At 38.2% G+C, this 16,484-nt stretch overlaps 2 protein-coding genes across 6 annotated transcripts in view; both read left to right on the plus strand.

The window, feature by feature from the left end:
• The first annotated feature begins 327 nt into the window (after positions 1 to 327).
• ZBTB34 (zinc finger and BTB domain containing 34) lies at positions 328 to 15,105 on the plus strand. 5 transcript variants are annotated; one of them, XM_075772660.1, is made up of 4 exons: positions 443 to 2,784; positions 5,272 to 8,497; positions 9,126 to 9,248; positions 10,549 to 15,105. In XM_075772660.1, the coding sequence occupies exons 3-4, from the start codon at positions 9,208 to 9,210 to the stop codon at positions 12,068 to 12,070; spliced, it is 1,563 nt and encodes a 520-aa protein (XP_075628775.1). In that variant the 5' UTR covers positions 443 to 2,784; positions 5,272 to 8,497; positions 9,126 to 9,207; the 3' UTR covers positions 12,071 to 15,105. The 5 variants fall into 5 exon arrangements, with proteins under 5 accessions (XP_075628774.1, XP_075628779.1, XP_075628777.1 ...); XM_075772659.1 differs by lacking the exon at positions 5,272 to 8,497 and having other exon boundaries at positions 328 to 446; XM_075772662.1 differs by having other exon boundaries at positions 360 to 446; positions 5,272 to 9,248.
• The window catches only part of RALGPS1 (Ral GEF with PH domain and SH3 binding motif 1), a 137,390-nt gene continuing 121,270 nt past the window's right edge, over positions 365 to 16,484 (plus strand). The window contains exon 1 of the mRNA XM_075772649.1: positions 365 to 446. The gene's annotated coding sequence lies outside the window, so the exon portion shown is untranslated. The remainder of the gene's footprint in view (positions 447 to 16,484) is intronic.

The raw sequence follows: 16,484 nt of genomic DNA on the forward strand, positions 1-16,484 counted from the left end.
GAACCGGCTGGCCTGTGTGCGCACTGGCTTCAGTCAAAGCTTAAACTCTCTTACGTCTTCGCGGCGGAGCCGTGCTACAGGGGAGGCGCCAGCCTTCCCCGGCCGCCGTACGGGCCCCGGCTCCAGGGGCGCGGAGGACGCGGTCGCCGGGAGGGCATCTGGCCTTGGGGGCTCCGCACTGTGAGCCTCGGCCGCAGGGGCCGGCGGGTTCCTCAGCCGTGCGGAGGGCCGGGACTCGGCCCCGGCCCCGCCCGCCGCTCTGCGGGGCGGGGCGGTGGCTCTGCCCGCTGCCGGTGCGCGTCACCAGGAAGCGGAAGCGCTGCCAGGGGAATCAGTTCCGGGTGCGAGTCGCTGTGGGAGCGGGCGGGAAGCGGCGGTGGGAGCAGGCAGGAGACGGGCCGGGCCGGGCCGGTGACCCGCCATGTGAGAGACCCTGACAGCTCCAGGTGAGCAGCGGGCGGGCTGGTGCGCCGCAGCGGGCGCTTGGCCCGAGGGCCGGCTTGGCGCTCCCGTGCGGGACGGAGGCCGTTCTCTGGGAAGGGGGTCCCAGCGCCCTGACAGGCCCCGCAGGGGCGGCGGCCGCGGAACGGGCGGCCGGGACGCCGCGCAGGGCTCGGCCCCGGTCTCGTGGCAGCGGGCTCGGGCTCGGATCTGCGACCAGCCGGCTCCCGCGGGGGCGAGCCGCGACGTGGGCCGCCTGGAAGCGGCGGCAGCGGCTCTCCGCTCCCGCGGGTGGTCCCGGCTCGCCGGGGTTGCCTAGCTCTCAGCATCGTCTCGCCAGAAGCTGTCGTCGCGTAACATGGGTCTGTGCCTCCAGTGTAATTTTTAGCTTCCTAGCAGGGAGGGCGAATGCGTGTATGTCTTGGGCTTCTGGTAACGCGGACGAGGCATAAAATAAGGGACGCAGGGGGTTGGCTGGCTGAAGCGGGTTGAGACCGGTACCGTTTGTAGCGTTATTGCCAGAAGTTGGTGGAGCTTCAGCTGCTGCTGTTCCGTTAGAGGAGCTGGAAGTTCTAGTGAAGCCCCAGTCTCTGTAAATGCCAAAGCCCTTCAGGATCCCTGCGGGTGTGCATAGCACACAGAATTGGCTTTATTTTAGAATGAAGCAAAGTTGAGAGTAAATTTGGAACAAGCCTCAACAGTCTCAGAAACATTGATATGGGAGAGCCTGGTTGCCAGGAAGGGGAAAAAAAAAAAAAAAAGAAAAGAAAAAAGCCGGCATAGGACTAGCTGCATTACAGTTGTTACATGTTATGGAATTCTCAACATCCGGCACCAGGATGTGCCTGTGCTTCATTGCCTGTTCAATGAGAGCTATGAAACGGTCAGTCTTTCAGAAGGAATGGACTGGGAAAATACTACAAAAATGTGTTCTTCATAGCTATTTTAAATCTACAGCAAAAAATGTTCCTGATATCTAGGGAATATGGCTACTTCATTGCTTAACTTCTCATTGGAGCCAAAAAGTTATGATTTGATGAAAAGTGACTAAGGTTTAAAAAAAAGTAGATGGATTAAAATGCATAATACTAACCAAGTATTACTTGGTAGCAAATAATTTGTTATTGTAGTAGCAGAAGGTAGAAAAGCCCTCTCCCCATCCTCTCCCTCCCCACTTCTTAAAGTGCTGAGTGTATCTATATTGCAAGTCTCATACTCTCAGTCGGAGGTTTTTTATACTAATAGTGGCATCTCAAAGTTGTCAGCTATTCAGAAAATTCGGACAGTAACTATTTAGAATTCCATAGTGGCTATACTATGAAATTTGTGCACAAAAGAAAAGTTTGTGATCATTACTTGTAAGATCTTGCTGATTCAAAGTGTATGTATCATAAATATGTCCCTTTGTTTTATTTATCTGATGCAGTACTTTTACTGATCTTGGCTATCTCCAGTTTGCCTTCTAGTAGATTTTTTTTTTTCCTCTATTCAGAAATAGATACATACCTGTAACTGCTTTTGTAGTAACTTGATTTCTAGAGCCAAAGTTTAGAGATTATTTATATTGAGGTTTCTGATCATTGGGTGAAACTTTTTTTATGCATCAATAGTTGTTTCATTTTTACTCATTTAATCACTTCAATACAGGCAAGCAATTGTGAGGAAGACAGTTTGAGAATAAGGGACAAAGGTGGCCCTTGGACTTCAGTTTCACAACTGCTTTCTTTGGATATTTGCTCAAATAAGAGACTCCTGGGTTTTTTTCTATTAAATGCTAAATATGCAGTTCCAATAATTTCCCTGCTGTACCATACTAAGTATTGAGAATAGGTTCTAGTGTTACCAGTATTAGCATGTGTATGTATGTGTCTATATATATACATACATCTAAAGTAATTGTTTTTCATTTTGATGTTAAAATCATCCACTCCAAGTGGTTTTCTATTCATCATGTTGTGAATGTTGGTGGGTTAGAAATAAATCCTTTTCAATTCTTGTTAGACAAAAGTCTGAACTAGTAAAAAAAATCTCTGCAAAAAGTGGAGGGGTTTACTGTATTGCTCACCCATGCAAATGATGGAATTGTGTTCTGCAACACTTTATGAGTGCTTGCCTGACAAACATGAGTTTTAGTTTTGATTTCACTGTGGATATTTAGCACTTTAAGTAGAGTGTTGCCTCTCTGTCTGCAGAGGAGGAGTAATGACACTGACTTTCACTGTAGTGTTCTGATACCTACTGATGAAGGTGCGCAAGAACTAAGTTTTCTAGTAACTACATTTCAGCCTGTAATAACTGGCTTCAGCTTCTGAGGAAACCAGAGTTTTCCTGCATATTTATGAGGTAATGTAACAAAGTTTTAAATTGTTGTGTAGTCTCCACAACTATAACACATTCTCTATTTTAGTCTAAAATAGAAGTGAAACAGATTCATTTTCAAAGCTGTTTTCCAATGAATAATAAGACATATGCACCTTTTATTGTATGCTTTATTACAGATAATTCACTATGTCAAGTTTGGGCCGAACTCATTATTTCCTTTGATTTCAGTGGGCACTTTTTTTTTAGCTTAGTTCAAATTGTCCCAAAACTCAACACACCTTGTGAATCAAATCTATAGAGTGATTTCTGAACGGTTAACATTTGGAAGAATGAGGATTTGAAATCCTGTTTTGTTAAGAAAGGAACTAACTGCTTCCATAGCCATTTATTTTTGAGAGACGTAGTCATTTTGAGACCACTGTAGATGTAAAAGATGCCATAAATAATATGCATTTTATCCTGTTTGAGAAGCTGCAAACAAAATGAAACTTCATGCTGCAACAGAAACATTAACAGAATTTTCTCTTGTGCTATATCATCCCTTAGGATCTGCATATCCAGCCTTTTTTAAACTTCCGAGTCCATGACAGTCACTTACTTATTCTGAGATATCAAAATTTCATGTTTATATGCAGCAATCTCTAGTTGCACTCTCCAGTGTGTCTAAGTTTAAATATATTTGAGTGAGTTTAAAAACAAAGAATACAAATCAACCTAAGCAAAGATTGTTGTTTGATTTATTCTTCCATGGATAGTGCTGCTTCTAGAATTTGGCTTTGTAATTCCCTGGGAACCAAGAGTTCACAAAAGAAGAGTGTAAATAAGAGTGATTTAGGAAATGATCTTGTTTGACATGACAAATACTTGAACAGTAAGTCCATACTTGGTTTATGTTCCATTCAAGGGAAGCTTTGAAAGAAGATGGATGAAACTATCACTTTATGTGGTCAAGCAGATACTTGCAATTTTACCACCAGTATTAAAGCCTATTTCTTTGTGTCATTAATTTCTTTGATTTTAGTTAACAGTCATTTGCTTGTGAATTACTGCTACGAGGTAACATCTAGGTGACCAAATTCAGAAAGTGTAAAGTTTTCATTAATTTTTTTGCTTACTGTAGTGCTGTGATTTATGTGATAAATGTTATGTTAAAGAGCTTTTAAATGTTAGTTCTATGTAAGGCAGTCAAAGTTTAGAAAAATCTAGTTAGTACACAAAAAATTATATATTCCTTCCACTAAGCTCCAAGGATTTCCTTAAGTACCAAGTGGAAACATTCCCCAATCATACTTTCTGTGGTTTAAAGGAGTTGTTTTAAATTTATAAATATATATGTCTATTATTTTAGTGCATAAATTACATGGAGAAGTGTGTCATTAGGTATATTTTCTGTCACCAGGAGGATGCCACAAAACAGACTGCACGGATGAGCTGAAAATACCCAAGGGTCTATTTTTATTATTTATTGTGTGTGTTTCTGGAAAAACCTTTAGTGCAATTGATTTTTAAATCTATAAAAACCAGTAGTATCTGATTATCTCACTTGAGATAAATATAAAATAATTCAGTCTCCTTCATGATCTTTAAAGGCTGGAGAGTTCTCAAGAAAATGGCTGCTGGAATTTAGGAAAAAATGATGCAAAACCCAATGCTACATATTTACATAGTACTGCTTATATTATTATAAATGTAGTGTAGTTCTGCACAAAATCATCTCAATTGTTGGGAGAGTAACTTTTTTTTTTTCCTTCTTTTGGTTTTTTTTTAATAATTGCAATATTAAAATCTGTTTTCTAGTTGTAGGGAAGCTTACCATACTTCAGGGGCCACATTTGCAGTGAAGCAGCAGTGCTGTGTGTCACACTACATAAGGCCATCCAAGGGCACTATATGTTGCCTTTTAAAATTTTACAAGAGAATATAATACTTTACTGTTTTGAGAGGTATAAACTGGTAAAAGATTATATGATCAATTTCTTCCCTGTTTTCAAAGATTATTTAAAGAGGACTGTCTTAGAAATGCCCCTAGACTGTGACATATCTGATTGCAGTTTTTCTTTGGTACAGCTAGTGTTAATTGTTGGGGCTGCTGTAACCTGAAGACTAAGGCAAATGCAAACTGAAAGGAGTGAGAGTGATAAAGATTTTTGCCCTAAAACTTCCATGATCACAGCTGTTAGGGTTACATTCCTAGGTTAAAATTCTCTTGAATGATGATACGTTTTTGCAGTGATGCCTTAAGTTCTCACAGATGATGTAGTAAATACCGAATCCTACAAAATGCGAGGGAGGAGTGCACTGATTTAAACAAATACCTGTTTCTTTTCTTGCTTTTTCCTCTGTATTCTGAGAAGTAATGTATGGAGTATCCGTTCTTGGTGTCATGGAGCACTTTTGTTTGTTTTAGTCTTAATTTTGGTTGTGATCCTCCTGACTTTTCTATGCATTTCTGTTTTCAGACACATGCTACAACAGTAATGATTTGTAATGTGTGTTTTTTTTCCCAAGGAACCCATGTTGCTGAGCTAACTAAAGAAAATGCAAGGGATCTTTTCTCACACCTTTGTGTGAGTTAAAATGAGCATAATTTGTATCATTCACCTGTCTATGAGAACTGCGAATCACACATCAATGAGTTAATGAAATTAAACAGGTGCAGACTTAGAAGCAGAAACTAATACGACGTTGGCAGACACTCAGCTTCGTGTTGTAGTTATATGATGCTTCCCTCCTGCTACTGTATGATGTCAGTAAAATTAAATACCAAATGTGTTTTGTCACCATCTATTCTTGGTTTTTTGAGTGAAATAAGAGCTGTCATAGAACATAATTTTTAAAGTAAGTTTCTTTTGAAGTCTAATGAGAAATGTTAAATTCATATCATGCTCATGTTCACAGGTTACTTCAATTAGCATTTTTGTTTGAAGACATAGGGCAGCAATCCACTACTAGTAAATTCGTACTACGGTCTACGTTTGCTGTATAAGACCCTGATGAATAAATGTAATGCAGACGCAAAGAGAATTGATATGATTCTTTTGAGTGTGACTGGATCGTCTCCTACAGAAATAGACAGGAGGCTTGACACAGAGCGCTGCTGAGACTTAGTGAACTTAACGTCCGGTTCTGGCCTGTGCTTTAAAACTAGAAAGCCTTCACCCAATTTCTTGGATGTGTAATATCTATGAAAACCTTAAACACTTTGATCTACTTACACAGGAAGGTTAAGAGAGGATCTATTCATAGACAGGTGCCCAGAGGTGGACTTAAATCTTACAGGACTTTAGCCTAACATTACACTATCCCACAGTCAGGAGTGGAAACTAAAGCAAGACAAAATGCATTACTTTTTAACAATGAGAGTACCTAACATTGCTATGAGTTGTCTTAGTTTTCACTGCCCCCCAAATGCTTGAGTTTGTATAATACAAATAAAATTGTCTTCATTCTGAACTACTATACTGTGGTCTTGGACCTAAAGAACACAGGTTACCTCCATATGTGCTGAAATATCATCAAAGGTATTGGACGTGACTTGTGACTACATGTTAATTTTTTTTTTCTTTACCTCTCCTGATTCCATAAAGAATTGTTATGTGAATTAAAGTGGTTAGATTCTCATTGCTTTGGGAAGCAGAGCTTCCTTATGACTGTCTGGTTAACTGTAGAGATTTTTTTTTTCTTTAGAGCATACAGTGGATGTATCCAAATTTAACTTGCGTTTTAGAGTACCTTTCTGCTTCAGTTTAATGCTACTCGCCTCATCCGGAAATAGAAGAGGTTAGGGAGACATTTCAACTTGGAGGAAGCTGTTAAAAAATTGGGGGTTTCTTATTAGCCTGTTCAAACTGTAGTGATCTTCCAGGACTATTTCAGAAATACTTCAATCATAAATCATATTGTCTTGAAATCAAGAGCTACTGGCCTGCCAGCATTGATGAATAGTTGAGTATTGTTATGGTACAGTACCCTGCTGAACAATATTGTGGTTAATTCTACTGGAATTTGATTATGGAACTGCTAACTTCATTCTGTATACAAATAAAATAAAACCTTCTTGTGTATGGGAATATAATCTAAAGATTACTTTTATTTTCTAGATAGTGACATTGGGGATTTATGTGAATAAATAAGATCGTTCTTCTTCTAACCATTATTCATTAATAAAACATTGCTAGTGGTGCCTGCTTCTCTGATGTGTGTGATGCCCAGATTTTTCCCCGGGTCTTGCCTTCCCAAATTGATGCAAGAAAGTTGGGATGCCCTAGTACTAACCCCAGCAAAATTACTGCAGTCTCTGCTGTTCTTGCTACGGTCCTGCCTACTCCTGAATGTGGTGTCACTGGCAACCTCGTCACTTCCAGGACCTCTTCAGCTAGAGATTTCAGAGTTTGGCTGAAAGCAAAAGAAGGGTTCCCTTCTGTCAAGTGCTGCTGTTGTTCAAAATTCTTGTTATTTAACCCCAGCTTTCTACAGATGTTTTCAAGATCACAGGAAGCATGCATCTTCAAAGGAAAAAACTCAGGTGGAATAGTAGTCACAAGTGCATGTTGTAGCTTGTTCGCTTTCTTTTTTAAGAGCAGAGGGGTATAGAAACTCGTCTGCTGCTTTTTGGGCTGTGTTTTGTGTACTTGATCTGTTTGTTTGCTTTCAAAGCAATACTGTGTGTTCCCTTGATCCCTATTTCGGGTTTTTACTGCTTGTCTGGTACACTGATAGCCAGACCTTTAATTCCATCATCCTCTCCACTCACTACCAGGATTTGTGCTGTTTAGTCCTAACATTTTAAGGAAAATAAGCTTGTTTCCCAAAATAAAGATGAAACAACTCTGAGAGCAAGGATGTAGAATTGCTTGTAGATATGTATGCCTATGGAGATAATTAGATGCTCTAACAGAGTTGTGATGGGCAAGGATCGCTGAGGATCCCTTTCTTGGTGTCCCTCTCTTCCTGGTTCTCGTGCTTTCTCTGGTATGTGCTCATACTTCATTTTCAATGTGTGGCTACATCCTAGGGAGTATGAATTCATCTAGAGATGCTAAGATGCCATGATCAAAAGAACTTTTTTTTTTTTCTCTGCGGTAAGGCATAAAATGTCCAAGTTCTTTCTACTCAGGTGTTTATCCTTAATTCATTCCTTCTGTCTGGACTAGTGCTAGTGGTGACAGTTTGTGTTTTAATATTTTGTCTAGGACCAAGTTGTTCTCCATTTCGCTGAGCAAGAGCCCTTAGGAAAGTATGGGGCAAGGAGGAAGGCTGCTTTCTATACATGACAAAGTTTCGGTACATTCTAGTCACAAAAAAAGGAGTAATTTCTGGTGGGAGTTGAGTGAGGCTTGACCAAGATCTGATTCCTTAGCTCAAGGATCTGAAATGATGCGGGAATGACAAATTATCGCTGCTGGGGACTGGTCTTGTAGTTTGTACGTGGTCCTCAACCTAGGTAACTTCTTGATTCATGTCACTTCAGGTCAACAAAAGCTCTTCCTCCACTTAGCAAAGACAGCTTAATCAGGAATGTCCTGATGTTGCATCTGTGCATAGCTCATAAGCCCCACACGTTAAAGGTAGTGACCTACGTTGGGTTTGTAAGGAAGCCTGCTGCCCTGTCAAATGAGAGGGAAGGTGACATGTGTCCTAACTGCTGAGACTTCTGTCTTCCCAATGGAGTGGATGCATCTGCTAGCGACTTGAACAGTGGTTCTCTGCATGTGGGGATGCTCAGAATAACAAGGTTAATCTTGCTGTTTAAGTACCCTACTGTTAGACTGGGGTTTGTTTGTTTGTTGGAATGTTTGATTTCTGACCTGTGTCTGACTTGCATCAGCTCACAAGCTCTGAATCATTTCGTAGCTTTGTTCGCTGAATAAAAGAACTGTCCTGCCAAAGGTGTCTTTGTATAGATGGCTGCGATCACGTCACTTCTGTTAACCACCTTTTAGACCTTATTTCCCTCATCGGATATATGAGCATATAAAACATCTTTTCCCCTGCTTTTACATAACAACTGTAAAAAAACTCAGATGAAGTCTGGTTTACCCATTTTAAGCTATGACACATTGGTAACTTACAGAACATGTTTAGCAAGTCTGATAACCTGATTTTGAATGCTCTGTGAGAGTTTTTGACAGTTTTCTAAATCAGACAATGTAAGTCAAGTCAGGAAGCTGGCTACCTTGTTTCTCTGCTGAAAATAAGTTCCATTTATGAAGATTATGAATGTTGTTATTAAGTGACAGTCAGCTGATACAGCTCCAGTTCTTCTTTGTAGGCTTTTTATCATATTCTTACCTGTTGATTTTGTTTTTAGAGTGCCTGAATTTTCATAATTTGATTTAAATTGTTCATATGTCCCATTACAGCATGTAACATAAGACATAAATAGAAAAAAAAATCCACTAGTATCTTGTGATACATTGGACATGCTTCCTGCATCAGAAGTCAATGGATGATGTTGAGATCTGTTTGTTCAATTGGAAAAGCAGGTATGGTGGCAATATTATGTGTTTAGACTTCTGCATTAATAAGAACAAGAATAGCAATAAAAGTCTGAAGATTCTTGGGCACTTGATCAGGGCCCCAGTCTTGGAAATGTAAGGTGATGTCTGCTACAGATAGACACTTTCAAGGGGACAAGTGTGTGTGCTTTTTACGATAACACTCTATGAAAAATTGGTAAAGTGCTTTTCTTTAGATCTTATTTTGAAATGTATGCATTTCTTTAAAGCCTCTTGGAACATCCTTTCCCAGTGTAGCAGGCAAGTTTGAGTACCCATGGCTTTTGATTTAGGTTAGAATTTAAATGTCAAAACATTCTAGATAGGAAATCACTGCCGTGTCAGATGAGCGTCAAAGTTTGCATCATGGTTTATTAAAAAAATAAAATCACAAAAGGAAATTTTAAAAAATTGAAAGTCCATGGGTGGCTCAAACACTTTTCCTTTAAATGCTGCCTCGCATATTGACACAAATTCATTATTATCTGGGAACCTCTGGCACACTGGGTAAATAGCTTGGAATTGAGTCCACACTTAAATGTTTGCTTTCACTAGGATTTCCTTGTTTTGTGATGTGAATATTGAAAGATTGATTTATACTGTTTTTAAATAATTATTGAGATTATTTTCTAAGACAGTAAATGTTTAAACAGAAATGTCACTGGTGTGGTGTAGTGTATTCATCTCATCTGAAATAAATTGGACATATCTAGACCACAGGAATTTTTTTAAAAAAAATTTATGTGTGTGTGCATACACGCACACGCATATACACCAGTGGCTTTTCTTTAGCAAGTTTTTTCAAACTTCATGAAGTACCTTCTGAAAATCATTCTTGGGCAATTTAACAGTGCACTTCCCAACAAGTATCAATGTAGTATCTGGCTTGAAGGCCTGCTAACGGTTCTGAGGTTTTTAACTTGTCTAGTGACTATAAAATTAATATTCTTTTGGGAAGATGGGGGTATAATTCTGCAGTTCTTACCACAGAGGGAAATTGCAAAGTTCCTTTTAGGACACAGACTGTCCCAGGGAGCCTGTGATGTATTATGAGCAATCGGATTGTGAATGTTGCAGAGGGATAATTCAAATTATATAAATGTAAAAATGAGTAGATTAAGACTCTACTTTTTGTATTATTATATCAAGTATTTCTACCAGCTGTTTTGTTGTAATGCACCTTAAACAGATGAACGTGGTGATTTAACTTGAACGTGTGCAAGCATTTATTTTTTAAATGGAAAACTGTTTTCATTCTCAGTTGTAAATCTTCTCGTTTTTCTTTCAGGTTACTCTTTACATCAGTAGAAATGGACAGCAGCAGTTTCATTCAGTTTGATGTGCCCGAGTACAGCAACACTGTTCTGAGCCAGTTAAACGAACTCCGCTTGCAAGGAAAGCTATGTGACATAATTGTGCATATTCAGGGTCAACCATTTCGAGCCCATAAAGCTGTCTTAGCTGCCAGTTCTCCGTATTTCCGTGACCATTCAGCATTAAGCACCATGAGTGGCTTATCAATATCAGTTATTAAAAATCCCAATGTTTTTGAACAGTTGCTTTCTTTTTGTTACACTGGAAGGATGTCCTTACAGCTGAAGGATGTTGTTAGTTTTCTAACTGCAGCTAGCTTTCTACAGATGCAGTGCGTCATTGATAAATGCACACAGATACTGGAGAGCATTCATTCAAAGATCAGTGTTGGTGATGTTGACTCTGTCACTGTTGGTGCTGAAGAAAATTCAGAAAATCGCAATGGAGTTAAAGACGGCAGCTACTTTGCCAATCCTATTGAGATATCTCCCCCCTATTGCTCTCAGGTGCGACAGTCAACAGCAGGCAGCGATCTTAGGATGGAAACTACTCCAGGCAAAACTCTACGTAGTCGTCTGCAAGAAGAAGGGCATTCAGATCGAGGAAGCAGTGGGAGTATCTCTGAATATGAGATTCAGATTGAAGGTGATCATGAGCAAGGAGACCTGATAGTAAGGGAGAGTCAGATTGCAGAGGTGAAAGTTAAAATGGAAAAGTCTGACAGGCCAAGCTGCTCTGATAGCTCTTCCCTTGGTGATGATGGATATCATACTGAAATGGTGGATGGAGAGCAAGTGGTGGCAGTAAATGTTGGTTCCTATGGGTCTGTCTTACAACATGTTTATTCGTTTACCCATGCCTCATCACAGGCTGCAGGTGTGTCTGAAACCTTCGGAAGCCTGAGCAATACGAGTCCTTCAAGGTCAATGCTGAGCTGTTTCAGAGGGGGTCGTGCGCGCCAAAAACGGGTATCCACTGCTCACTTGCATAGCGATGTTCAGGGCTTGGTTCAAGGGGCTGACAGTGAATCCATGGTGAGTAACCCAGGATATGAAAATAGTCCACGGGAGAGAAATACAAGAGGTCATTGGTATCCATACAATGAGAGGCTAATTTGTATTTACTGTGGAAAGTCTTTCAACCAGAAAGGGAGCCTTGATCGACACATGCGATTGCACATGGGAATAACTCCTTTCGTGTGCAAGTTTTGTGGGAAGAAATATACCCGCAAGGACCAACTTGAGTATCATATTCGTGGTCACACAGATGACAAACCCTTTCGCTGTGAGATCTGTGGAAAATGTTTTCCTTTCCAGGGTACGCTAAACCAGCATTTGCGAAAAAATCACCCTGGGGTAACAGAAGTAAGAAACAGGGTAGAGTCTCCAGACAGAACAGAAGCGTTTGTGGAACAGAAAGTAGATAATGATGCTTCAGCTTCTGAAGCTATGGATTCTAGTATGGAAATTCATGCAATGTCTAACACATCTGATTAAAATGTTACATTCTAAGTGCAACACAAACAAGCACATTACTAATGTATTTTTAAAATCTTTTATTCTTTTAGTAATCTTCAGTACAAGTATAACAGCCTTTTAATTTTCCTAACCTTCTGGAAATCACTTTGAAATGGTTTCTGGAGAAGACTACATAAGTATTCTTTGTTTTTGAAGGAGGCTGGGTTGTTTGAGGGTTGTTTTTTTTTTTAAACTTTTGAAGATGCTCAAAATACAAAAGACAGTGTGCTGGGGAAAGAATAGGAAGAGTCTGCTAAAGTGTCCCTCCTGGTTGATCTGGCAAGACACAAATTCCAGTGGAGAAAGATATTAGAATAAGATTGGCAGCTCTGCTGGATACACCAAGAAGCTGTAATCTCCCTTATTTTATTTCCTAAATCCTGTTGCTGGTAATGAGTTCCACAGCGGTGGGGAGAGAGAATATTATAGCTTTGATTCCTTCCATGTGTCACAATGAAATCTGTTTGCTTTTACTAACTGTTTTTGGTAGTTAGTCTGTTTATATATATAAATTTGCTTTATATATATAAAATGCTTTCACTTTTCCTATTCTGGTTGAGGTGAATGTAAAAGTATGTCAAGGTTTATACCACGTACCACTCTTCCAACTGCTAGGTCTGTCTCTGCTTAGGATTTAGGACTTCGGACTTTGGGAGAATGGTTTTGGTTTTAAAAGAATGTTGTTTGGTTTTCATTTTATTAAACTATTACTTTGTGTGCAAAAGTGAGCAAAGTGAATTACCTTGTTTTAATAGCTTTGCTTTATAACATATGTAAACCAAATGCCATAAATCTATTAAATTATGGTTAAATTGTTGAGGGGTTTTGTAGTTGTCTAGAACGCAAGCTGGACAACCTGTGGTGCTGACCTTTTTATATATATAGAGATAGATATATCTATATATATATTAAAAAAAAAACAAAAACACAAAAAAAAATTAGCAAACCTAAAAGTAGCATTGTGGTTTTAAATGTGTTTTTACTGGCCTCAGAATCTACCTTCATTTCGTACTGTAGAACCATACCAGGTAATTAAATTTAACTTCATCACTCTTCATGGTTGGTTAAAACCGGAGAGAGATGTTGTAGTTTAAACTACAGTATTTCCAAGCAGTATTTTAATAGGTCTCTTCACAGAGAGCTGTTTTCAGGTGCACATTGACTTCCTACTTAAAGCTCCAAGTGATATGTCAGCACTTGGAATTTGTACTTTTTTTTGTATAGAAAAACAAATACTCTATGGGAATTTCGAGCAATATGTCTGTTATTTCATGTGTGAGTATTACAGAGTTGCTATGGCTTCCCTACTATTTTCAGTGGTTGTTTTCTGCATAAAAGGAACTACCGAAACTTTAAAAATATTCTAAATCTTTTTGTTTCACCAAATGTTTGTGTTTTTTTTTAATATGGTGCTAACTTCATCATTTAGGTCAGTATGATATATAAAATGTGAAACCTAATAGTAACAGTTAAGCAAAAGAAAAAAACACACACACACAAAAAAAACCCAAACAAAAACCCAACCAAACAAAAAAAAAAACCCACCCCAAACAAACAAACCACAACAAAAAAATACAAAACAATAGCTTAAGAGACCTCAAAAGCATGAACTGGCAAACACTACTGTGTAAAATTCTACCTGATGAACAGAACTAAATTAATCACATGCTTCTTTAAAATACAAGTTTTATATAATTGGGCCTAATGTTTGTTTAGCAAATATTGAAAATACATCTGTGGACATGCTGTTTAACTCCTGAAATTTAGAAAATAAAAGTTTATTTCTAAATTACAGGAAAGCAAAAAGGTAGGTTTGCTATCTTGTAAAGCTTTTTTGGCTCCTGTGAAGTTGGGGCATATTTGTGCAGTAGCTTTATTAAATACACTAGTTCTTACTATTGTGACAGTCTGCAATAAGAATTAATGTCACTAAATACAGATTTACAGTATAAACCCCACCTGCTTCATTGGAGCAGTTTCAGTTCAATTGAGTACCTAATTGGCCTCTTTGTCCTAAAATTGCCTAAATAAAGAGGCAGAGGGTGGGGAGATATTTCTCTCTGTGAAGCAACAAAAGAACTTTTGTTTCCAGTAGGGAAAGTATATGTCTGTGTCTAGGGAAGGTAGTCTACGTGTTTACCCACTTAAAAACATTTTGGTGTTTCTGATACTGGTTTTTTTTTTCCTAAATGTGTGTTTTAAGAAACTAAATGCAAAAAAAATATTGTGTTTTGATAAAGTACATTTGAGACATGCAAAATCCAAGAAATATACAGTTAATTTAAACCCTTTATCTTGGACCTGTGCTGTGGTGCCTTTGGTGTGACTTTTGCCATGGAAGTATGAGTTGAGGATAGCAGGATATGGGTACTAATTTTATATTTCTTGAATTTCTCTGTGTCACAATCTTAACATTATTTAAATCTAGTTCTTTGTATTTGTAAATGTATTAAAATGGTTTGAGTTTACCAAAGAGTGACTTATCCAAAATTGTCTCTGACAAAAACAAAAAACAACATCACTTTGATTGTACAGGTTCAGGTTCAAAATGTTCTAACGGGACTGTTAAGGGGCAGGAAATGATCACTTTTTTCTACAAAATCATGATTCAGCAGTTTGCAAGTTCTGCTTGCTCCTATTCGTGTTGATATGCCATTTACCCTTTCCACTGCTAGCAGTGTTAATAATTATCAAGCCATAACACAGTACTGTAAAGTTCAGCAGTGCTTCAAAGGATGCATACGTAGGTGAGCATAAACATCATCGAGCATTACATTTACACTTACAAAGTGTGTGACTCTGGTAGAAAACGAACTTCAAACCTGGCAACAGCAATTAAATTGTGCCTTGTCACATAACGGTATGCCAGGATTAACATTGTCATGAAACATGAAGCATTATCTGATTGAAGTTCATTTCACAAGTCCACCAAAACAGAGTATGCTGTGTTATTTTAAGCAAATTATGGAAGTACTGTACAGTGTCTTGTGTCTGTACAGTTTTAAGTTAGCACAGAGCTGTTACACATTTCATTTACAATAAATGCAGAAGTCAATAAAATATGTGAAGAAATATTTGACAGCAAAATCATGAAATTATATAGGCTGGTTCATAATTGAGTCTCTTCTTAATCTACCTTTTAATTATAGACAAATGTGAAAACAGTGACAGTGTCCTTTCCTCTAGATGTTTAACCTATTATGACAAACTGTGAAAATAAAGGATTTTATACCTTTGCTAATATTTGTGGTTATAAACAGTTATTTTAGTTTTCTTAATCAGTTATCTTCCATATTACTTCTTTTAAACTTGTAAATACATTTAGAAAATAGCTTTGTAAATACTTACAGTATATTAAAAGTTCAGTTTGGTCAATAAGGCCTCAAGATTGGCTCGCCTTTTTTAGTGTGAAATCTTTCAATAGCATAAAGGATACTGTCAATTCACTGTTCAGCAGAAGATACTGTAGGCCTAAATTGATAGTTCTTAATGCAGTCTTCCCAAGCATAAATTCATGTTTTATGCTGAAGCCTTTGGTTTACTTTTATAGAAAACAGTTAGGCCTCTTAATGTGTTTAGGCTGAATTATGGGAAGAACAGCAGGAATAAAATCAAGGGCTGGGAAAAGATTGAATGAGCTTTACCTTTAAATATATATATATATATCTTATTTGAATTTTTGTATTAGTTTACTGTGATTCTTTTATTGTCATTTTTCTAAACAGGTTTCACATGAAACCATTGAAAGGGACTCAAATATGCAACACCTAATCTATTTTCCAAGGGAATTTTACCCTTGAATGGTGCTTTTTGACTGGTCAGGGTTATTTATTAAATTTTATATTTGAAAGTATTTGGGGAATTATGTAAATTCTTTATATGAATCTGTTTATTTCATGAATTGTAAATTTCATAATACTCAGTGATTGAATTGGAAGTTCAGTAAAGTCATTCAAAATGTTCAAAGTTTATAATCTGTGTGCATTTTACAAATATTTTAACAAGTGCCAGAATAGTTGTATTTAATATTGTAGATTTAATACTACTTGCACATCCCTGTGACAGCATTAACTTAAGTTACGCAAGTTTACATTTAAAAAAAAAACAAAAAAAAAAGCTAAACAAACAAGTAAGCCTGGGACACATGTTCCTGTATTTCTTCAGGGGGTGTGAAGCTAAGCATCGGTAACTGAGCAGGTTTGCTTCTAGTTTATGTGAGTACCTCCTGCTGTGGTGGATACCATGAACTGCTGTCTCTCCCATTTACATATGCTATGAATTCAGCCTTTGGACTTGCCCTGCAAGCCTCTGGTTGTCTATCTGATTAAACATAGAGCTCTTGCACGATTTTAACAGTGTTTGTTTCTGACTGAAAAATTGTATTTTTAAATAA

Source organism: Balearica regulorum, chromosome 20, assembly GCF_011004875.1.
Source record: "Balearica regulorum gibbericeps isolate bBalReg1 chromosome 20, bBalReg1.pri, whole genome shotgun sequence".
Lineage (NCBI taxonomy): Eukaryota > Metazoa > Chordata > Aves > Gruiformes > Gruidae > Balearica > Balearica regulorum.